The following is a 24,527-nucleotide window of genomic DNA, read 5'->3' as shown; positions in this document are numbered from 1 at the left end:
ATTAACACCATAAATAATGTTTATTATTAGTGGCTCTTATAACCATAATAATTTAAAAATGATCATATGTTTAAATAGTGTTTCAAGATAGTTTTAATAAGTGTGATGTTATCTGAAAGTATCTAAGATTTCTATTATTGACAATCTGTTACTGTTGTAGCTTATGTTCATAATTGAAGGAAATTGTGAATTTGCCAGAGGTTAGTAAAAATGAAGATATAATTCTTTTTGTCCAAATTCCAGACTTCCCTGAATCTGTCATAGACCCTGTCTTAGATATACGAATTCCATAACCCACTCTAGGAAAAGCAGAATCTAAACACCGTGTTTACTCACTGAATTTTGTAGTGGAATGGTGGGAGAGCAAAATTATTCAACCATAAAAATTAGTACAAGTGTCCCTTGTGGTTTTTAGGATAGTCTCTTTCCTGAAATATTCTGTTGTGTGGTGAGGCCCAAATACAGCCTTTATTTTGTTCTATGGTGAACCGAGGGTCTGGCACAGTGTAAGTGCCCACTCAGTGTCTGTTGAATAAAGGTTTCTCTGAAGAAATTAGAGGGAAGAGATCAAGTTCAAAACTAAGATCTTAGATGTGGCAATTTTTTTTTTTTAAAGATTTTATTTATTTATTCGACAGAGAGAGATCACAAGTAGACGGAGAGGCAGGCAGAGAGAGAGAGAGAGGAGGAAGCAGGCTTCCCGCTAAGCAGAGAGCCTGATGCGGGACTCGATCCCAGGACCCTGAGATCACAACCTGAGCCGAAGGCAGCGGCTTAACCCACTGAGCCACCCAGGCGCCCATTAGATGTGGCAATTTAGTAGCCTCAAATATTGAGGCATAACATTGAGCTCTGGTTTAAAACTAGTCTGTTAATGTGGTTATATTGTGGTCTTTACCTTATCATTTAGAATTTCCCAAATCAGGCATACTTATGACTTACTCTATATAGTGTGGTAATATATACAGATTAGTGACATAAACTGCAGTAGTCCTATATCAGAAAGTTACAGTACAATTTCTTGAAGTCATATTCCTAGCACTGACTTCTACTTTACTGTTTGCATAATCTAGGTAGGATTTGCTATCTAATTAATGATAAACTGGTTCTTTCTTCATTTAGTATAAGAGATGGCAACTTTCTTGGCAAACTTGGCAAACTTTTTTTCAAAAGGACCAGATAGTAAATATTGTACTTTACAAGTCATACAGTGTCTATTGCCAACTACTCAACTGTGCAGTTATAGCACAAAAGCAGCCATAGACAGTACATCAGTGAACAAGCATAGTTGTGTTCCAATAAAACTTTAATTTCAAAAGCAGTCAGTGGGCCATTTTTGGCCTGTGAGGTCTGCTGGTTCTTGAACCCAGTCCCTCCTCCCCACTGTGGGTTAAATATATCTTCCCTCCAACTTCAAAGGTCTTTGCACAGGGATGACATGACTGCATTCTTCTCTTTGGAAAGGCCTGAGTGTACAGCAGATGACGTGATTAATGCCAAGAGTATTAGATGCACTTTGACCTAGAAGTTCACAGAGCTTGCCTTTTTTTTTTTTTAAACATATAATGTATTATTAGCCCCACAGAACTTGCCTCTTAAGAGCACCACTTCATTAAGCTCCACAGTGGTGGAAACAGGTAAAGATCCCAAGTATAAAGTATGCTTGCTCACTCAGCCTTGGAACTGGACATTGGTATGTCAATAGGAAGTTACTGAGCATATGGTTTTACTGAGGCAGACAATGTCCCAGAGATGGGAGAAGCAGGAATAGAATGCAAAGGAAAAATTCATGTCTCCTTTTTTTGCAGATAGTTCCCTGTAGTACTCCGTCAAATTTGAATTCAGTTTTTGAAACTTGAAGAATGTATGTGCTTGCAGTTTGCTATTACTTAATTTGTTGCATAGGTTAGGAAGCATCTCATTACCCTGAGATGCTTACTAGGTCTCTTAGTAATAAGGAAGTAGAATAGAAGGGGTGGGGGTGGGAGTCCTTGAAACTACAGTTGCAGGAGATTGTCATCTTTAAAACACAAGCATATGCATACCAGTACCCAGATTTTGTCTCCGTTAGGACACATAGATTGGAAAAATACTTTACTAGGTTTATCCTCAGTTATCTTCTCACTGCCACCCTTCCCACCTCACACACATTTTCACTTCTCTGTACTTTCTTAGTAGCAAAATTGATGCATCCAAGAAGGCATTTATTGAAACATTGAAGAACAAGGCAAGCAGTGTGTTCTGGGAGGTGAGTCAGCAGAAATGGAGCCAGATTTTGTGAATCTGAGTAAAAATCACAGGCATAGATACTACATTCTGTATTTTGAAAGCAATTTAAAGACCCTAATTTGCTTAATAGGCATGGTGGTGGTCTGGTGGTAGTGGCCGTTACGTCTATATTTAGATTTGTGCATTAGTGGGGATTTTGACTAAAGATAGGTTACTAGGGACTGTAAAGGTACCAATGTTAGATCAGGCCTTACACATGCTATCAGCTCCCTTTAGCTCTCTTTTGTTATAATTTCATTTTACAAAGAAACTTTTTTGTAGGATAAACTGCTAAGGAAACAGGAAGCCTTGGTACACCCTAATGAGTTGAAAACAGAGGCTCTGTATCCTATCTCCACTACTTTCATTCTGACTTATCCTAGCTTAATTAATATGGATGCTATGGCTGGAAGTCAGGATCCACCTATAGAATATTAGGTAATTCTCCACTCCCCATCCCCATTCTGATCTTACACTATATTGGTTCTGAAGAGGTACCATCTTTTTCCAACCTTATCATCTTCTGGACAGCCTGTTATGTTAAGGCAGCCATGTATGTGTTTGGTTTTTTTCCCTCGCTTGAATGTAGATGTTTAAAGCTACCCCCTTTCCCAGGGAAATCACTGTACCTTTACTTAATGGTATTGGTTGATTACAGAGGTATAGTTATCATAAACGGAGAGTTTGGGAAGTATTGTTCCTCATTGTTGGAGGAACGGGGCAATTGTGAATGTTGTAAAAGTGATGTGGTTTTAGGAATAGCAAAGTTTCAGTATAATGAACTAAAAGCCAACATGTATTTACTATTCTCAGTATGCTCTCATCCTCCCACATACCTTTTCTCAGTGGCAAAACTGATATGTCAGGCATCTTTTGTAACTTTTGGGGAACTGGTAATTTTTTTTTCCAGTAAGGCACTAATAGTTAAATTATTCTATATGCTTTCATGGTGTGTAAGTTAGTAGATGTGAGGGAACATGGGGTTGGTCTAAGAGAGAGCCAGTGGGGTGCCTGTGTGGCTCAGTGGGTTAAAGCCTCTGCCTTCGGCTCAGGTCATGATCCCGGGGTCCTGGGATCGAGCCCTACATTGGGCTTTCTGCTCAGCAGGGAGCCTGCTTCCCCCTCTCTCTCTGCCTGCCTCTCTGCCTACTTGTGATCTCTGTCTGTCAAATGAATAAAATCTAAAAAAAAAAAAAAAAAAAAGAGCCAGTGAAAAATGGTCTCTTGAGTGATCTGTAGAGTCAAAGTTTAAAAAAATAATAGTTTTAGAGGAAAAAAGGCATGAGAGTTAATCTTTTTATGATTTCAAAATTCTTTTAGAGTTATTGTTGAAGAATGTGATCTTGGTGTTCTCCATTTTCTCAGAAAGTGGATAAGATACAGAAGTGTTTTACATTAAACACCAAATGTATTCAGTATATTTGTTTCAAATCCATAGGATCTTAAGACCTGAGTTTCAGTCTAATGTATAATGTTCAGTTTAAAGTGTAAGGTAAAATACAGTGTAATATACAAAAGTCATCTTTAGAAAATAGAAGAACTGTATGTAAGCAGATAAGGAATCGTGTAACCAGATAAGGAAAAATACTTTTAACCAGGTGGGAGCTTTGTTGTGCCATCTTTGATACACTTATAAACTGACAAGAACTTGACTCCTTTCCATCAAAAGAAAACAATAATTTATAAGTGCTTTTCAAAATTTCAAAAGTGGTTTTCTATACTTAGTATATTTATTCAAATAGTAATTGAGTGTGCCTACTATGTGCCAGAGCTCATTGCTAAATATTAAATGCACCAACTGTGATTTTTGTGGTTACAAGTGATAAGAAACCCAGTTTAACTAATTTAAGCAAAAAGGGGAATGAATGTATTGGTTGGCACAGTTAGACAAGGATCTAAATTCTCCCCATCATCTGTTTGCTTTCTGTGTGTCAGTGCTTTCAAAAAAGTCTCTCCTCCTGGTGGTAGGATCGCCACTAGATTGTCACAGGATGCTTCCCAAAGCCATGTCTCTCTAGGTTCAGGTCCCCAAGGAGAAGTGATAATCTTCATCCAAGCATTTCCATCTGGTGAGTTCTGAAAAGTACTCTGATTCAACTGACTTAGGTCACCTATTACTGTCCATTTTCCCTCCCTCCTTCCAATCTGTGGGCAGGGGAAGGTGATATGCTGATTGGTTAAAGTTTCATACAGTGATCTGGTAAGATTTGAGGTTGAAGCTTACCAAATAGACCAAATGAAAGTGAGCCCATAAATAAAAATGGGCTCTTTTCAGAGCAGGAGGATTGAACAGTGGGAAGACAACAAATATCTGCTACATAAGGGAATTTATAGTCTAATTTCTCATTTGATCCTTAGCATGATTTAGAAATTAAGTACATTTTATTAGAGCCTTCCCTAATCACATAGATAAACTCTTACCTAGAGTTAAGGTACTGGAAGGAGCTAGAATTAAATCCTAGTTTATATGATATGATTCCTAGTCTAGTGTCTTTTCTGCTCTTCTACTCTGGCCCAAACCACAATAAGTCTCCCAGAGTTCTTGAGTATTTTGCTATTGATAGGCCCAGTGAGAAAGGAGCCTGTTGTTTATGAAAGATGAAATTAAATTCCTGACAGTGTAATACATGGTTTTGATTAAATTCTTGTATGACCATTTTATATACTAGGCAGCATAGTGGTGCTGTTAAGTACACAGACCCTAGAGTCAAAATGCCTAGGTTCAAATCCTATTTTTGCCCTGTCCTAGGTGACCTTGGTCATTTAACTTAGTTGTGCCTCAATTTCCTTATCTTCAAAATAGGGATAATAGTATTAACTTATAGGATTGTTGTGAGGACTAAGTTATTTAACATATGCAAAGGTTAAAACTTCCTGGCATGTAGGAAGTGTGCTAAATAAATGTTAGCTATAATTATTATCATCACTATTATCATAATCTTTGGTATTGTGATAGAGAAATGTGGGTTTTGTGATAATGCAATAAGACAGATTTACATCTGATTGAATACTAATCATTAAGATATTTAAATATATTCTCTATCCTGGGTTGTTTTTTTTTCCCCCCGGAAGACTTTATTTGAGAGAGAAGGAGCATGCGAGAGAAAGCGCGAGCAGGGCAGAGGAATCTAGTGGTAGGTCACATTGGTGTATGGTGACATACCCTGGTCAGTATTTTCAGCAGTGACTTGGATGGAGATGGATTATAGACTTCATAAAATTATGGTAAATAGCTAATATTATAGATGGCATTCAAGATTAGAAATTATTTTAACAGATTGGAATAAGCAAAAAGCTCAACCAAGATGGACTTTATAACAGGATAATGACCAACAAAATGAATAAGTATGTTTCTATACAACCTCTGCTTGAATGTCCTGGTGTGCCAAAATGAAATGCCTCTTGAGGTAACTGAGTCCTGTTTCGGATAACTCTTATTCCTAAAAAGGTTTTTATTAAGTTTAGTTAACATTTATAACTCCTCCTCTTCCATCCAGTGATCCATTTTTTGTTGTCTGGATGTTTGCTCTATCCAACATGACAGGCATTCAAATATTTAGAGATAGTTACCAGGTATCTTCTTGTAATAGTATGGTATTGTTTCGTATTATATGTTGTAGTGGTTAGGAGTTTGTAGTCTGCAGCCAGGTTGACTGAATTTGATTCCCAGCTTCACTACTTACTAGCTGTGTGGCCTTATCATCTGTGCCTCAGTTTTAATGATCAATTGCCATCTCTGTCAGGACACGACACCATGAAAGGTAGAAGGCTCCCTGCTCAGTGGTGAGTCAGCTTCTCCCTCTGCCCTTCCCCTAGCCCCCTCTCTCTCTTTCTTAAATATATAAATAAAATCTTTTTGGGGGGTGCCTGGTTGGCTCATTGGGTTAAGCCTCTGCCTTTGGCTCAGGTCATGATCTCAGGGTCCTGGGATCGAGCCCCACATCGGGCTCTCTGCTCAGCGGGGAGCCTGCTTCCCCCACCCCCTGCCTGCCTCTGCCTACTTGTGATCTTTGTCGAATAAATAAAGAAAAATCTTTAAAAAAAAAATTTTTTTAAAGTATACTTTTCATAATAGTAATCCTGGGGGGGAAAATTTGACAAAATCTTTTTGGATATAGGGGATACACACGAAGGCAAACTTTAAGGCAGATGATGACAACTACTGCTACTAAATAATATAGCAGCTAATGCTTACAAGTACTTACTTTGTGCCTGGCACTGAACTAAGGCTTACATGGATTACTCCATTTGAATCTCATTTATTGGGTGATGCAACTCTGGCAATTAAGGAGTTTGTCCAAGTTCTTATGGCTGGTAAGAAGTAGAGAAGGGATTCAGACTTAGGTAATCTGATTTTAGGGCCTGAACTCTTAACATCGTTACACTATGCTGATGGAGTGAGGTTAAAATCTCTGTATTTCCTCACAGACCTGTACCCCTGGGGATAAAAATATATTATATGTTTATAAAAAATAAAATTAAAAAAAAAATCTCTGTATTTCTTAAAATGGAGCATGGATAAAAAATACTGAGAAACACTGCCTTAGACATTTGATTAAAGGTGCTTATATAAGGCAGATGGAAAGATTTTGTTATATGTACTCAATTGAAATACAGGTAAAATATACTAGTATTACTGTCATTTACCAAAGGGCTTTATAACATGTTCATAACAACAGTAACCACTGTAACCACAGTAGCCACTTGATCCCTTCCATGTTTGTGAATTTTACTTTAGCTTTAATAAGCTAATCATACAAATCCTTTCTCTTGCCTTGAGTCCTCATTGTGATATTTTATATTTTTTGTATGACTTTTTAATCTAGTGAAATAGAATGGGTATCACAAGGTCCAATTACCCCGGTACCAATTTGGCTTTCAAATATATTTAAACCACACTGGCAGTATTTTAACTCTTAGAAGGCGAGCCTTTGCTTCTTTCTAGTATGATAATATCCATCATGTGTTTGTCTAGTTAAGTTGAATCATATGACAAGATGGTTCAGTACTTTAAGAAGTAAGCAGTTAGAAAACAAAGCAAATCTTATGTTACATATATTTTGCCACAGTATAAAAAACAAACAGACAAAAAAGTAAAGCAAAGTTGAAGTCGGGGAGGCAGGGATGGATTCTAATGTGGTATGAGGAAACCTGAGAGTGGTAATAATGTTGATTATCTTAATTTTGATGATTCACAGATGTATAGATATGTTAAAACTCATTAAATCATACACTTTAAATACAGTTTATTGTCTCAATTATACTTCAGTAAAGCTATAAAAATATTATAGCACACATACCTTCCCACTCTCCCACCCCTGACAAAGAGCAAAGACTTCTGAAGAAATTCATACAAACATGTCTTTGGATGTGTTAACTATTTTTCTATTAAACATTAAGGAATTTTAACTTGAAGTTATAGAGAATAATTGCTGAAATCCAATATAACATTTATTTATTTATTATGGTACCCTTAAAACTTTTGTATCATGAATGGAAAGTACAGGTGCTTTTACAGTGACACCTATTTGTAATGTCAGAAGAGGGAGGAACAGAGATGAAAGAAATCTTTTTTTTTTTTTTAAGATTTTATTTATTTATTTATTTGACTGAGAGAACACAAATAGGCAGAGTGTCAGGCAGAGGGAGAAGAAGAAAGTGGCTCACCACCAAGCAGAGAGCCCAACACAGGGCTTGATCCCAGGACCCCAGGATCATGACCTGCGCTGAAGGCAGACACCCAACCAACTGAACCACCCAGGTGTCTTGAGATTAAAGAAATCTTTATTGCTTAAGTTGAAAGTTGACAAGAAAATCCTAGCAAAACTATCCAATAGGAAAGATCTACACATCTGTACAGCTGACAGATTGGGCTGACTCTGAATGAGACCAATAGCCACACCAATTCTATTCAATTGGTCCTGAGACCTTGTTTACCTTTAAGTACTGTGACCTTTTCTTCTACTGTGCAGCTAGAACTTAAGTCTGCAAGACTAAAGGGACCCATGCTATAAAGAGAGTGTTCTTGACAGAAGTAGCAATATTGATGATGAGACAGCTTCTTTTTAAAAATCTTGGATTTCCGGGAGACAGAAGAATATAGTGGTAACGACTTTGGAATTAGACAAGTCTGGATTTAAATCCTGGCTCTTCCACGGCTAGCTTTGTGATCTCTTGGATAGGTTACTTAGCTTCCCTGTTCCTTAGTTTTCTCATTTGTAGGTTGGGGCTAATAGTACCTGCATCTCATGTCATATAGGTTAAATGAGAGTGATGCATATAAAGTACCCAGCATAGTGCCTGGCACATAGTAAGTATTCAAAAAAAGACAGCCATTATTATGACTGTTGCTGTTATGATCTTACTTCCTTGCAAGGTGTTTAGATTACTAAAACATATACTTCTTGGAATATTTGTATCATTCATACTAATTCAAAGAGTTAGGAAAGAGAAGGAATCAATTTCTAGAGAACCTGAAAGACAGTCTTATATGAGACTTATACGAGTGGAAAATTGTTACAGAACATTTTTTAAAAAATTTTTAAAAGATTTTATCTGGGGGTGCCTGGGTGGCTCAGTGGGTTAAAGCCTCTGCCTTTGGCTCAGGTCATGATCCCAGGGTCCTGGGATCGAGCCCCGCATTGGGCTCTCTGCTCAGCAGGGAGCCTGCTTCCCTTCCTCTCTCTGCCTGCCTCTCTGCCTACCTGTGATCTCTGTCTGTCAAATAAATAAATAAAATCTTAAAAAAAAAAAAAAAGATTTTATCTGTCAGAGAAGTGCATACACAAGCAGGGGGGAGCAGCAGGCAGAGGGAGAAGCAGGCTCCCTACTGAGCAAGGAGCCCGATGTGGACTCGATCCCAGGACCCTGGGATCATGACCTGAGCCGAAGGCAGATGCTTAAGTGACTGAGCCACCTAGGTGTCCCTGTTAAAAAATGTTTTAAAAATTGAACTTTTTATTTGAAAAAATGTAAAGCCTATAGAAAAGTTATAAGAATATTAAAATTAACTCCTTTATGCCCCATCTAGTTTCATAGATTGGTAACATTTTGGCCTATTTGCTTTAATTTTTTTATTTTTTATTTTTTAAATTAAAAAAAAATGTTTATTTATTTGAGAGCGCACCAGTCGGGGTAGGGACAGAGGGAGAGAATCTTCGAGCAAATCCCCTGTTGAGCGTGGAGCCCGAGATGGGGGCTCAATCCCAAGGCCTGTGAAATCATGACCTGAGCTGGAATTAAGAGTTGGAGGCTTATCTGAGAGCCACCCAGGCGCCCCTACTTTACCGTTGATTTTTTAAAATGTAAGATAATATACACAATTTTCTTCTTTCTTCTCCCCCTCCTTCTCATCCTCATCTCCCCCTCCTTCTCATCCTCTTCTCCTCCTTTCTTCTGCTGCTGCTGCTTCTGCTTCTGTTTCTTCTGCTTCTCCTGCTTCTGCTGCTGCTGCATCTTCTGCTTCTCCTCCTTTTTCTTCTGCTTCTGTTTTCCCTGTTTCTGCTGCTTCTGCTTCTTGTGCTCTCCTTCTTTTGCTTCTGCTTCTACTTCTGCTTTTCCTCCTCCTTTCTATTCTGCTTCTGCTTCTCCTTTTCCTGCTTCTGCTTCTTCTTTTTCTTCTTCTGCTGCTGCTTCTGCTGTTTCTTCTGATTCTGCTGCTTCTCCTTCTGCTTCTACTACTACTTCTGCTTATCCTGCTTCTGCTGCTGCTTCTTCTGCTTCTGCAGAGGGTTAGTTGCAGAAATCATGACCCTTTATCCCCAGGTACTTCAGCTTTTTCTCCTAAAAACAAGGAAAGTCTTTTACATAACACAGTGTAATTATCAACTGTATTTTAACATTGATGTGTATTATGATTTGATACACAGTCTGTATTCAAATTTTACTGATTGTCTTAATAACTATCCTTTATAACAATTTCTCCCCCAATCTAGAAATGAAATTTAGTTGTCTTTTCTTTGGAACAATCCCTCAGCCTTTCATTGTTTTTCATGATTGACATTTTTTGAAGAATAACTGGCCTGTTGTTTTACAGAATGTCCTTTAATTGAGGTTTGTTTGCTTGTTCCTCATAAACTCATACAGGGTAAGCTTTTTGGCAGGTAATATGTCCTCAGTGCGTCACATCAGGAGGCATTATTGGTGATGTTAATTAACTCTGATCACCTAGCAAAGAGGTTTTTTCCACTCTAAAAGTAACTATTTTACCTTTGTAATTAATAAGTAATCTATAAGGGTTGCTTAATATACTTGGAGATGTAAGGGCCTACTTAGCCAGAGCAGCCCCACCTTGGTAGAACAGCCATTTTGTTGTATATTCAGTGAACTTAGATTGACCGTGCCCCCCAGAGGAACTCACTTAGAAATGGGTCTGGGAAACCTGTAAAATATGGCCGAACAGCCCCTGATAAAAGGGCCCATATACCAGGACGTGTCAGTTCAGGGAGAGATAACAGAGCCCAGAATGCAAGTATGAGTCAGGCCAGGTGGAGACATCCAATCAGCAAAGCGCACATACTATCTCCCTGACTACCAAAGAATGTGGGCCCCGCCTTTTGGGCGCCGATTCTGACCAAGGTGATAGGCTAGTTCAAATAGCTACTATAGGTGAATTGTAATTCAATTGGCCACCCGTGTGTGACCTAGCATGACTGTGCAGCTTTCTCTGTGTGTTACAATCTCATTGGCCACCTGTGTGTGGCCAGGCCCAACCACATGGCCTTTGCTCTATAAAAGTTAGTCTGTAAGGCAGGGAGGGGTCGCCTTCTCTGTAAGAGGCAGCCCCGGCCGGTGGGTTTGGTTCTCAGTGCTTGGCGAGAAATAAAGCTTTGCTTGACCTTCGGTTTGTATCAGTCTCATCCTTTTGTCCACGGACCCTTCAGGAGATACTTTGAAACTCTGTAAATATCCTGTGTTTAAACAAACTTTCCCCCAGTGGTTTGAGAATCCTAAGGAGCATTTTTGTATCATAAACATGTGGTTTCTTCGGTTGAATTTGAAGTCCTCTTGAGAAAGTAGTTTTTACTTCAAAAAATATGTTAAAGTACCCTATACACAGTAAGTTCCCAGTACTAGTGACTACCTGACCTTCAACTGCCTGACACAAGATTGCGGATTTCATTTCTTTTAATGGATTTTATTTGCTTACCCTGAGAGGTTAACAGGTACTTAAATAAAGTCCTGTTATATGCAATTAGAAATGGTCACTAATTGGACTGATTAGGTGGGGTTTTTTAGTTTGTTTTTTTTTTTTTAAGATTTTATTTATTGATTTATTTGAGAGAGAGAGAGAGCAAGCACAAGCAGAGGGGCAGAGGGAGCGGGCTACCCACTGAGCAGGGACCCTGATGACGTGGGACTTGATCCCAGGACCCCGGGATCATGACTTGAGCCAAAGGCAGTTGTTTAACTGGCTGAACCATCTCAGCACTTCTGATTACTTTTTTTAGTAGGCCTCTCAGACCAGTGAGGTGGGAATAGTATAACCTTTGGATATTTTGAAAGAAAAATTAATAACAATAATGAAGAAAAGCTCTCGTTATCACTAGAAAACTTGTTAAATGTATAGTACCCTTATTCCGTTTTAATTTGGGTTTGTGATGAAAGGAAGTTTCTGGGTGGTGTTCATCTTTCACTTTAGACTGTGACATTTTTCATGTCAGCCTAATACTTAGCCAGGACTCATGGGTGTTACCTTTAGTCTCTAAGAATTAGGTCAGGTTTCCTGTAGATCTTGTCACATTGCCACTTTAGCTGGAGGAAAGAAAGTAAAGCACAATTGCAGTTGTTTAGATGAACATCTTATTCAGGAGAGGTTATTAGAGGCAGTGAGGTGGAGTAGAATGTCCTCATTCTGTCTGGCATTTGTTTTGTTTTTCATCTCTGCTCTAAGGATCTTTCTTCTACCTTTCATGGTAACATGTCTTGGCAGAGATGGCAATTGAACATTAAAGTTCTTCTGTCCCCAATTTCTGGCTGATGCCTAAAATTACATCATTATTAAATTAACTTATTTGTGCAAATTATGATACCCAAGAAAAATGCAGATATCCTTGCAGGGTGTAGGAGAGGTAGCATAAGCCTCATAAGCCAACATCTAAACATGACACATCATATATTTAGAACTTTTCTGTGGTAGCTAGTTGCTAGAAGCTCTCTCTGCTAAGTGAGACACTGGGGGCAAAGAGAAGTTTGGGTGGGGTTTTAATAGTTTAATAGTTGGGGGCTCTGAACAAGCTTACAGTGCTGACTCTAAAAGAGGAAGGGAAAATGGGTATTGGAAAAGTAAGAGGAAGGACACTTAAAAGATACAGTAGACTACACAATTTTCATAGCTCTAACCATGTGGAGTGGTCTGTGAAACCTACAGAGCATTTATAGTTTTAGAAAAATCCAGCTATGTTAAGCCAGGAATTGGTGGTGGTTGTCTCTTTTTAAAAAAGCTCTTTTTTTCCCCCCATCTGCACCAAAAACGTACCTTTCACACTTCCTTTTACTTGTTATGTCTTCAGATGTCCTAGGGATGTTATAAGGGGTGGTGGTAAAAGTCTGTATAACTAACTTTCTCCAAGTTATTAGAAATTTTACATTCAGTCAGGATACAGAATTAGCAGTTAGTATACAGGCTACATTGGTCAGGGTAATAATTTCCAAGGTCAGGTGATTAATTGTGGCTGTTGTTCCAGAGAGGCATTTCAGTATTTCTACTAGAGCACTTGTTTATTGAAGCTTTGTTGTTTTTGCCAGATGCATTTGGTTCATGTTGTGAAATGTGGGCTATGGAATTGATCTTTTGCTGAGTGTATCTCTGTTAACATCTCTGAAATACTGGTGACAGACTTTTTCTCCACTTCAATGAGAAAAAAATTCTTTTTCACTTTCTATGACCAGTTAAAAGAAGATGGACGCACAGAGTTCAGCCAAAATGAACACAAGAAAGAGGAGAAAAGAGGTACCTGGACCCAATGGGGCAGCAGAAGAAGATGGAATTTCTTCAAAAATGCCACGCTGTGCTGTTGTAAGGAAGAGATTTATTTGTTGAACACTTAACCTGGCAGGGGGAGGGTAGACACTGATAAAAAATTGATGATATCAATATGACAACTCTTCTTAAATAATGGAAAGAATGAATAGTAAGTGTGAATAATATTTTCACAGTTGCTGGAAATGTTATGCTTTCTTATCAAATGGTAGCTCATTGCTCAGTTGCAAGAACTTTACATTGAAACTGGAAAAAGAATGTTAGAAAAAAAAAAGAATGTTAGAAAGATTTGGAAGTTGTATATATATTAAAGATCGAATTAAAACTAATGGAATAGAGAAATTGGAGCAGCCATCTGATCTTAGTGTCAGCTCATAGTGTTTAGTTTTCTGTGTCTTTTTTTTTTCCTCCACTATCCTTCCTTCACTCTATTACTGGTTATATCTTAGATGAGAGCCTTTTTCTGTTACTGCCTACCTGTGTTTCTTTATCCCTGGGACGTTATCTCATATTTGCTAACTACTGCCAAGCCTTTGATGTTCCAAACTGCTCATCCTGTCTTGGTTTGGTACACTTCTTTAAGCTTCCCCTAAAAAACATGTCAAAGACCACATACACAATTGAGGTTATTATTGATCCATAATATTATGAAATCCATGTTTTAAAATTCCAGTGAAAGGATTGTATGTTTCTGTGTTTTCTTTACCTATATTGACCATTAGCCATTGATCAAACTGCGGTTTCCACTTTTAGTTCTGGAGCTTCATGTAGTACAAAGGGAAAAATATTTTTACTCTGACACAATTAACATTTGTTCCAAAGCAGTACTCTTATCTTGAGCAGTAAAAGCAACTTGATTCCCCCAATAGGAGATATATGCTTTGGGCCTGATATTGATGATGATATTGATGGTAGGGGCAAGTGTATTAGTTTTCTATTGCTGCTTAACGCATTGCCACAAATTTAGTGGCCTAAAACTATACAGATATATTATCTTATAGTTCTGGAGGTCAGAAGTCTGAAATGGGTTTCAAAGGGCTAAAATCAAAGTGTTGATAGGGCTGGAGGTTCTAAGGGAGAATCTGTTTTATTGTCTTTTCCATCTTTGAGAGGCTGCCCCCATTACTTTGCTCATGGTGCCAGCCAGCAATCACATTACTCTGATTACTGCTTCTATCATCACATCTCTGCTGATTCTGACTTCTCTGCCTCTCTCATTCACTTACAGAGACCCTTATGATTACATTGAACATACCTGAATAATCCAGAATAATCACCCTGTTTCAAAATCATTTATTTTTTTAAAGATTTTATTTATTTGACAGAGAGAGATTACAAGTAGGCAGAGTAGCAGACAGAGGGAGAAGGGGAAGCAGGATCCCCACTGAGCAGAGAGCCAGATGTGGGGCTCGATCCCAGGACCCTGAGATCATGACCTGAGCTGAAGACAGAGACTTTACCCACTGAGCCACCCAGGCACCCTCAAAATCATTTAATTTAATCATATCTGCAAAGCTCTTTTGCCATGTAAGGTACAATAGTCACAGGTTCTAGAGAATAACATGTAGACATCTTTGGAGGACCATTATTCTCTACACTGTAGCAAGTATACTCAGAAAATGACTCAGCAGTAAACAAAACAGGCCATTGTTAATTTCTGAATGCTTCTCAGAGAATTGAGGTTAAGGAGATGATGGTAAGCACCATCAGTATTGGAGTAGGGCAAGTTATAACCAAGTAGGTGATAATTGTTGCCAGTCACAATAGCCAAGGATAGAGCAAAGGAAGCCAGTCTTAGTGGAATGGGCTCTTAAAACTTAAATTTCTTTGGCCTTAGAATTGAGGAATTTCAGTGCTTTAAATTACTTTGCTTCATATATTCATGTCACAAATCAGCTGAGTGACTTCCTACTTACTCCACATTCCTCTCTGGTACACACTGGCTATTTAGCATGCACTAATGGTCAAAGATCCACTCACCCAACAGGCTGTACCAACCCTAGTGAGGAGTGTCTGCTAAATAAACTTGTTTGTCATCTCTGTTGTACACTTGTACATTCTATCTCTGACCCCTTTTCAGCTCTGTAGCAAAAGCAAACAAGATTTTTTTTTCCTTTTTTGTAATAACAGTTATATTGAGATCATATAATCCACCCATTTAAACTGTACAGTTCAGTGGTTTGGGGTATATTTAGAGTAGTGCAACCATCACCACAACAAATTTTAGAGTATTTTCATCACCTCCCAAAAGAGTCCCATCCCTATTCGCAGTCACTTCCCATTACTTCCTAACTTCCAGTCTCTGGAAATCACTCTTTAGTTCTCTATAGAATTTTCCTATTCTGAACATTACATATAAATGGCATATGTACAATACATAGTCTTGTGGCCGGTTTCTTTTCACTGAGCATGTTTTCAAGATTCATTAATGTTGAGCATGTTTTTAAGATTAATTAATGTTGTAGCATGTATTTGTACTTGATTTCTTTTTGTTAACAAATAATATTCCATCACATACCACATTTTGCTTATCCACTCATTAGTTGACATTTGAGTTGAGCAAACAAGATTTTATCATACACAGTGTGGCATGGTCAGTAGGTAATAGGAGTATAAAGATAAATAAGACCTTCCTTTTGAGAGATGTGAGCCTAATATGGAGCTCTATAGCTCAGAGCTGCAAAGAGTTTTATTTTTTTAAAGACTTTATCTATTTGAGAGAGATCACAAGTAGGCAGAGAGACAGGCAGAGAGAGAGAGAGAGAGAGAGAGAGAGAGAGGAGGAAGCAGGCTCCCTGCTGAGCAGAGAGCCCGATGTGGGGCTCCATCCCAGGACCCTGGGATCATGATCTGAGCCGAAGGCAGAGGCTTTAAATTTAACCCACTGAGCCACCCAGGCACCCCTCCGAAGAGGTTTTTATTGTTTTTTTTTTGGTTTGTTTTTTTTTCCTTGAAAGGAGGAAAGAAGTTGGGAGCATCACCAAGTATTAGTAGCTGGGGTGGTGGGTCAGAATGAATTGGAAAGAGAGAAAATAATTAAGGAGGAAAAATAAAGGTATAACGTTATGGCTAGTTTTGCTTATAAGTATAAGGAATTTACTGATACAGATGTTTCTAAAGGTACAATCAAAAAAAAGAATCACAAAAATATTTATGAAGAATAAGACTTTTAGCCTATTTTAATATTTATCATATGTAGAAATAAATCACAAACTGGCAACAGGTCTGCTAATGGAGATTTCACAATCTCATATTGAGAACATCTGTTTGCCAGTTGCTATGCATTAGAGATGCAAAGATGAAAAGATGACCTTGCCTTTAAGAAGTTCACAGATGGGGCGCCTGGGTGGCTCAGTGGGTTAAAGCCTCTTGCCTTTGGCTCAGGTCATGATTCCAGGGTTCTGGGATTGAGCCCTGCATCAGGCTCTCTGCTCAACAGGGAGTCTGTTTCTCCCTTTCCTTCTCCCTCTGTGTGCTCTCTCTCTCTCTCTCTCTCTCTCTCTCTCAAAGAAGGAAAGAAAGATCTATTTCTTTAAAAAAAAAAAAAAAAAGAAAAAAGATACAAAATGGAAGAGCTAAATAGAAGAAAGAAGTAGAATGGCTGCCTAGGGGAGCAACAGATAAACTTTGATCTCTAGAGGTGGGGACAGTGGTTTTGGAAAAGCTTCAATGAGGAGATTATTTCTGAGTTGAACTTTGAAGGATAAATAGGAATTCAAGAAACGGACAAGGGGCACCTGGGTGGCTCAGTTGGTTAAGCACCTGACACTTGATCTCAGCTCAGGTCTTGATCTCATGGTTATGAGTTCAAGTTTCATGTTGGGCTCCATGCTGGTCATAGAACCCACTGAAAAAAAAAAAAAAAATCCAACTCCCGGGACGCCTGGGTGACTCAGTGGGTTAAGCCTCTGCCTTCAGCTCAGGTCATGATTTCAGGGTCCTGGGATCGAGCCCGACATCGGGCTCTCTGCCCAGCAGGAAGCCTGCTTCCCTTCCTCTCTCTCTGCCTGCCTCTCTGCCTACTTGTCATCTCTGTCTGTCAAATAAATAAATAAAATCTTAAAAAAAAAAGTACGGGATAAAAATCTGGAATAGATAAGGAAAGCAAGAGGCTGATTATGAAGAATCTTGTGTGCTATGCTTAGGAGTTTGAACTTTATCCTGTGGATAATGTGATCAGATTTGTAGTTTAGAAGATCATTCTGATTGTTTTGGAAAGGATTAGTTGAAACAGGGATTGACAGAAACCAAAGGACTAGTTGTGAGATTGTTGTAATGATCCAGGCTGGAGATAATGAGAACTTAAACTACAATTTTAAGTTTTTAAGGGGTAAAATAGACAATCCTTGGACATCAGGATGTAAAGGATAAGAGGTGTTAAAGATGACTCCTAGATTTCAGTCCCAGGTAGATTGTATAGATGGGGTGCTTCTTACTTGAAGTAGAAATACAGAAAGATGAATTAGGAGAAAGATGATTTTAATTTAGTACAAGTTCAACTTAGAAGATCTAGGAGACATCCAAATAGTGATTAGATGCATGAGCTCATTGTTTACCTTCACCGAAATGGCAGTAGGAGTCGGAGAATTATTGCTTTTCTTTTCTTCTTCCTTCCTTCCTTCTCTCCCCCTCTCCCCACTTCCCCCTTCCTCCTTTTTTCTTTTCTTTTGTTTGTTCCTTTCTTCCTCCTCCCTCCCTCCCTTCCTTCCTTCCCATCCCCAGGGCATGGAATCTTTTTGCTTTGTTCCTTATGCCTTCTTTCTCAGTATTCCTCTTGACTTTACAGCCTTTCCCCTAGCATTATGGGCGAAAAAAATGGATCTCAGTAAGACCTATTAACATTTGTGACTAAGTATTTCTACCTTTATCCTCCTAAAACACACCTCCTTCATTTTAACCTTAATGGAATCCTACAGCATATTATTTTCAAGTCATTCAACTATCTGATCATGAAGCATAAGTGAAAGGGCATGGATTTAGAACTTGAAAAAACTTAGATCTAAATCCCAACTCTAGGCATGCCTGGGCGGCTCAGTAGGTTAAACGTCTGCCTTCAGCTCAGGTCATGATCCCAGGGTCCTGGGATTGAGTCCCACATCTGGCTCCTTGCTCAGCAGGGAGCCTGCTGTTCCCCCTGCTTGTGGACTCTCTCTCTCTCTCTCTCTCTCTCTGTGACATAATAAATAAATAAACTCTTTCAAAAAAAAATAAATAAATCCTAACTCCATCACTTAATAGCTGTGAAATCACAGCTTTCATTTTCTCTTAAATGGAATATAATACCTGCCCCACAAGGTGGCTACAAGGATTAAATAAAAGAGCATATGTAAAGCAACTAGCGCAATGTTTCACATATAGTGGCACTCAACAAATTTAGGTCATCATCAACGTGAGCTCATTTTCTCTCCCATTCTATGGCACACAGGTTTCATTATGCCAACAAAATTAACTAAATTGTATTAATCTAAGAGATTAGATTCTAGATGCCATATTGTTTCTAATTCTATACAAATTATAACTAATACTATTATAACAATTAATAATCACCATCTCCAAATTATGAATGATTTTCTGAATACAATATTGCTTTCATAGAAACTTTTTCCTGATTATGTCTGCATATATTAACTCACTATTCTTCAAAATTCCACTGAATGAGATGAGATTCTGGTGTCCTTAAGAATAAGGAATGGAGGGGTGCCTGGATGGCCCATTCCTGCTACTATACTACTGGTACTACAATCTTATTTTCAGTTCAAAAATTCATTGTAAATGCCTCTTTTTTCTTGTGACAATATTTTTTCTTTTTACCATATTCTACCCATTCCTTCTTTATAAAGTCTGCCACCCTTTGTACTCCCACTGCAACATTAATGGAAAAATCTGTAAGTCTATTTTCTTCTCCCTATAATAACCTCTGAACTGGTCTCTTTTTTTTTTTTTTTTTTTTTTTTTAAAAATTTTTATTTATTTGACAGAGATCACAAGTAGGCAGAGAGGCAGGCAGAGAGAGAGGAAGGGAAGCAGGCTCCCCACTGAGCAGAGAGCCCGATGCGGGGCTCAATCCCAGGACCCTGGGATCATGACCTGAGCTGAAGGCAGAGGCTTTAACCCACTGAGCCACCCAGGCGTCCCTGAACTGGTCTCTTTCTCAGTATGCAAGATAACCAGTGGTGTCCTAGTAAACTGGCTCACAACAGGGGAAAAAAACCCTCTGATATGTAGCATTTGCTGATTTCTGTGGCTGAGATCAGATTGCCAGTGATTTAATAACTGGCCCACAAAATTCCTGAATATTTAACAACCAACTCCAGTACACCACTGGTAATAACTTTAAGAGACACAGTAAAGCTTGTCTTTGATCTATACGTACTATTGTTAATAAACACTTAGTACCCATTAGCAGTCACTCTCCCTTTCTCCCTAATCCTCCAAGCCCTGTATAACCACTAATTTACTTTCTGTATAAATTTTTTTATTCTGGACATTATATATAAATGGAATCATACAATACGTGGTCTTTTGTGGCGAGCTTCTTTCACTTAGCATAATGTTTTCAAGATTTCAGGATTCCTGTTGTAGCATGTGTCAGTACTGCATTCCTTTTTATGCCCAAATGTCCTTTGTTGCTTGAGGTAATAACTTACATATAGTAGAGTGCACAAACCTTAAGTGTACAGCTCAATATGTTTTTACATATATATATATGCAGATACACACACACACACACACACACACACACACACACATGTAATCACCAGTATTCCCAGAAGACTCTCACATCCCTGCTTGTCAGTATCCACTTTATCTAAATTTCCTCCTTTTCCTGTGGCTTCCTAGTTATTATAGATTAGCTTCACCTGTTTTTGACTTTATATAGATAGAATCATAAATTATGTATTATTTTGTGAATAGCATATGCTTTTTTTTTTTAAGATTTTACTTATTTATTTGACAGACAGAGATCACAAGTAGGCAGAGAGACAGGCAGAGAGAGAGGAAGAAGCAGGCTCCCCACTGAGCAGAGAGCCCAATGTGGGGCTCCATCCCAGGACTCTGGGATCATGACCTGAGCTGAAAGCAGAAGCTTTAACCCACTGAGCCAACCAGGTGCCCCAGCATATGCTTTTAGAAACACAAACTACTGTTAAGCAACTCTTTGAGTACTAACTTCTAGAGGATAAATTGTCTTCTTTAAGCTGTAGAGAAATCTGTGTTAACTACAGAAAATTGTATATTTGGGTCATTGGTCTATTCTTATCTCCTTTAAAAAATGTTCTTAAAAAGGATAGCACACATATGTACCCATGTCCCCTAAAAATGAATGCTTTATCTTTATAGCTTTAGCATATCTTTTTTTTTTTTTTTTTTTGACACCGAGCGAGAGATCACAAATAGGCAGAGAGGCAGGCAGAGAGAGAGAGGGAAGCAGGCTCCCCGCGGAGCAGAGAGCCCAATACGGGGCTCCACAGGACCCCAAGATCATGACCTGAGCTTAAGGCAGAGGCTTAACCCACTGAACCACCCAGGCGCCCCAGCTTTAGCATATCTTTTTTTTTTTTTTTTTTTTTTTTAAGATTCCATCTATTCATTTCACAGAGAGAGATCACAAGCAGGCAGAGAGGCAGGCAGAGAGAGAGATAGAGGAGGAAGCAGGTTCTCCGCTGAGCAGAGAGCCCGACGCGGGACTCGATCCCAGGACCCTGAGATCATGACTCGAGCCGAAGGCAGAGGCTTAACCCACTGAGGCACCCAGGCGCCCCAGCTTTAGCATATCTTAAACTAAGCTACTTATAGAAGTGATTTGTAAAAAGAAACTTTTTTAAAAGATTTATTTATTTTTAGAGAGAGAGCAAACATACAGTGGGAAGGGGCAGAGGAAGAGGAGGAGAGAGAATCTTAAGCAGGCTTCCTGCTTACAATCCTGAGATCATGACCTGAGCTGAAATCAAGAGTTGGACACCTAACCAACTGAGCCACCCAGGTGCCTCAAAAAGAAATGCATTTTAATTTTAAAAGTTAGTCTTAAAGGATGCCACCTGGGTGTCTCAGTCAGTTGAGCATCCAACTCTTAGTTTCTCTTAGGTTATGATCTCATGGTGAACCCTGAGTCAGGCTCTGTACCCAGGGTGGGAGTCTGCTTGAGGATTCTACCCTTCTGCCTCTCCCTCTACTCATTCTCTCTCAAATAAATAAAAATCTAAAACCTAATTATAATAAGTCCATCCTTATCTGAAAACAAAACAAAACAATGTCTTCCCAGTCCCTGGATTCAGCCCAATCATGATGTAATCTATTTAGAATTTAAAATTCTAAGCCAACATTACTATAGCCCAACAGATAAGGGAATGTTATAAACAACTGAATGCCAAAAAAATTTGACAATTTAAATAAAATAGACATTCCTAGGAAGAGACAAATTATCAAGACTAACCCAAAATGAAATAGAAAATCTGAATGGACTTATACCAAGTTAAAAAAAAAATTTAATTAATTTTTAAAAATCTTCCCACAAAGACAAGACCAGTCCCAGCTGCTTGACTGATCAATTCTTCCAAATATTTAAGGAAGAAATAGTTTCCTATTCTGAACAGTTTCAGAAAATAGAGAATGCTTTCTATCCCATTTTATGAAACCAAACATCAAACCCAGGGGAGGAAAAAAGCACAAAAAAAGGAAACCATAGTTAAAAATTTCTCATGAACTTACATGCAAAAATCCTTAACAATATATTAACAAATCTAGGAAGATATAAAAAGATTTATATAGTATGACCAAGGGGGATTTCACTCTGGAATGCAAGGTTGGTTTGACATCCTAAAATCAATTAATCTAATACACCATAAGTAACAAAAGACAAAACCAGAATTTGATTGTTTCAGTAATGCAGAAAAAGCATGTGACAAAATCCAACACCTATTTATTATAAAAACTCTCAACAAATTGCAAAAAGGAGGGCAATTCCTCAGTTGATAAATGGCATCCACAAAAAAACCTACAGTTAACATAATATTTAATGGTAAAAGATTGCATACTTCACCCCTAAGATATTTGTCCTTGTTACTTTTGTTCACCATTATGCTAGAGATTCCACCTAAGGCAATAAGGGATAATAAAAAGGAAATTAAAGGCATCCAGATTGGAAAGAAGTAGAACATCTTTAGTCATAGATGACATGATCTCATATGTAGAAAATCCTAAGGAATCTACCAAAGTGCTTCAACTAATAATTGAGTTTAGCAAAGTCACAGGGCCACAATCAATATACAAAAATCATCTGAAATTATACACACAGACACATTTGCATTTATAAATCAATTTGCATTTTTATATACTAGCAAGGAACAATCCAAAAATAAAGTTAAGAAAAACAATTCCCTTCACAATAGCAACAAATAGAATAAAATACTTAAGAGTATTAACAAAAACTCTTAAGTAAGACTTTCCTTTGTAGAGGAAAGAGCATTCCTGCATTCTTATTTCAGCTTTGCCTCTAAGTAATTGCATATAATTCATATAATTTCTTTGAACCTTGTTTTCCTCATCTTTAAATTGAGAATTATTGTACTTCTTGCCTCACAGGGCTGTTGTGAGCATTAGAACATACTTACAGTGTAAAGCATTATACAGTAATAATCACAATTGATAAAGCATACAGGAGCTATTTGCCTAGCCAGTCCCCTAGTTGAAATCCCATAGTTGAAAATGTGCTTAAGAACTTTGGCAGTTTCATCACATAGAACAGGGTCGTGTGTTCTGCCAGACAGCGGAGGAGCCGTTATTTAGGACCCAGTTAGTTGGGACTGTGCCTAGTTTTCCCAGGCACCTCGCTCAATATTACCCTGAAATCACCAGTAAGACACTTATCTTTCATATCATGATTTACTGATTTACCCATTTGGTAAAAGGTTGCAACTTTCACTTGCCATTTTGAAATGCCTTTTTTTTCTTTTGTTACATGATTTAGGAGGAATTTAATCACCAGTATATTGAATAACTGGTTGTTCTTTAAAGCTGCCATTTTTGGGGTATTTCAGTCTGTACCATCAAACTTAACTTTGTTTTCCTTCACTTTCCTCTTAAGGGCTTACAGCAGCCAGCTCCTTTTTCTGATGAAATTGAGGTCGACTTTAGTAAGCCCTATGTCAGGGTAACTATGGAAGAAGCCAGCAGAGGAACTCCTTGTAAGTAAATGCTTAATTATAGTGTTGTTTTACTCTTGTTTTTAACTCTTACTACTCCCCTTGAGTAATAAGCAGGCCAATGGGGTAGGGTAAAATGACAACAGAATGGTGTAGTGGCAGCAGGTCAAATTTCAAAATGCCATCAAACAGTTCAAGAATCACATTCAGATGTGATAGTAGACCTGTTGAAGGCAAGATATTTTCATGTTCTCTCTGATAACACACATTCAGAATGTGGTACCTCACTCAGATCTGATCACATTAGCTATATTACCCAGCTTGTTGCTAATCTGTCCACAAACCACCTGTGGTACATAAAATGTTTGTGTGTGCATGTGTACTATTCCCAAGTTTTGAAGCTTATAATTAACAAGCACCAACTAATTTAATTTTTAACAATTTTAGAATAGAATTTTATAAGTCATTTTTTTCAGAATATCTACTTTATCATCTCTTCATTGTACACATGAAGAAATTGAAGTCCACAGAAACTAAGAAGTGAAAGTTCTCCTATAATAAAACAAATAATTAGTGATAGAACTGAAACTAAAGCCCAAGTTGTTCCATCTTTGTGTTCTTTTCACCCTGGAGTGATGCTGCTCTTTGTAGACATTAGTTATAAATAATAGAAGGCTATTGGCAATCTGATTGCATTTTAGGTGGAAAAAAGAATCACAAATTAGCCTATAAAGTTTGCAGGTCTGATTTGGTCTCTAGTTGTTCTCCTATATAGCATTCCATCTGTTCAGTCTTATATGAAATAACCACATGACTATTCATGCCAGTGTTGGACAAGGAGTAAACCAATAAAGAATCTACACATGCCACAATTAATGAATTTTAAACCAATAACTAGTACAAGGGGGCATCCTTCCCCACCACATACCATGTTTTCACTAGGGAGGTTAAGGGAATACAAGAAAGAAGTTGGTATAATCTAGGAGAAAACTCACTACCCAGAGAAAAAACAAATATGGCTGAAGAGATGAAAAGCTTATTTCTTTTGGAAGATGAAAGAAAAAAGTCAGCAGTATGTTTTCTAGGAGAAAGAGGGAAAAAGGCAAAGTGTGAAGGGCAGTGGAATGTGTCAGAAC

General features: G+C 38.1%; 1 protein-coding gene across 2 annotated transcripts in view; it reads left to right on the top strand.

The window, feature by feature from the left end:
• The window catches only part of LOC111155080 (phosphate cytidylyltransferase 1, choline, alpha), a 45,945-nt gene that overhangs the window by 7,025 nt on the left and 14,393 nt on the right, over positions 1 to 24,527 (top strand). For both annotated transcript variants that reach the window (XM_022515125.1, XM_022515124.1), the window contains exons 2-3: positions 13,159 to 13,285; positions 23,334 to 23,433. In XM_022515125.1, coding sequence (XP_022370833.1) covers positions 13,169 to 13,285; positions 23,334 to 23,433 — 217 coding nt within the window. In that variant the 5' untranslated portion in view covers positions 13,159 to 13,168. The remainder of the gene's footprint in view (positions 1 to 13,158; positions 13,286 to 23,333; positions 23,434 to 24,527) is intronic.

The sequence above is a fragment of the Enhydra lutris genome, unplaced genomic scaffold, assembly GCF_002288905.1.
Source record: "Enhydra lutris kenyoni isolate GAN:26980312 unplaced genomic scaffold, ASM228890v2 scaffoldscaffold39, whole genome shotgun sequence".
NCBI lineage: Eukaryota > Metazoa > Chordata > Mammalia > Carnivora > Mustelidae > Enhydra > Enhydra lutris.
Note: the sequence above shows the minus strand (reverse complement) of the source record. Positions and strands in the feature narration are given on the sequence as shown.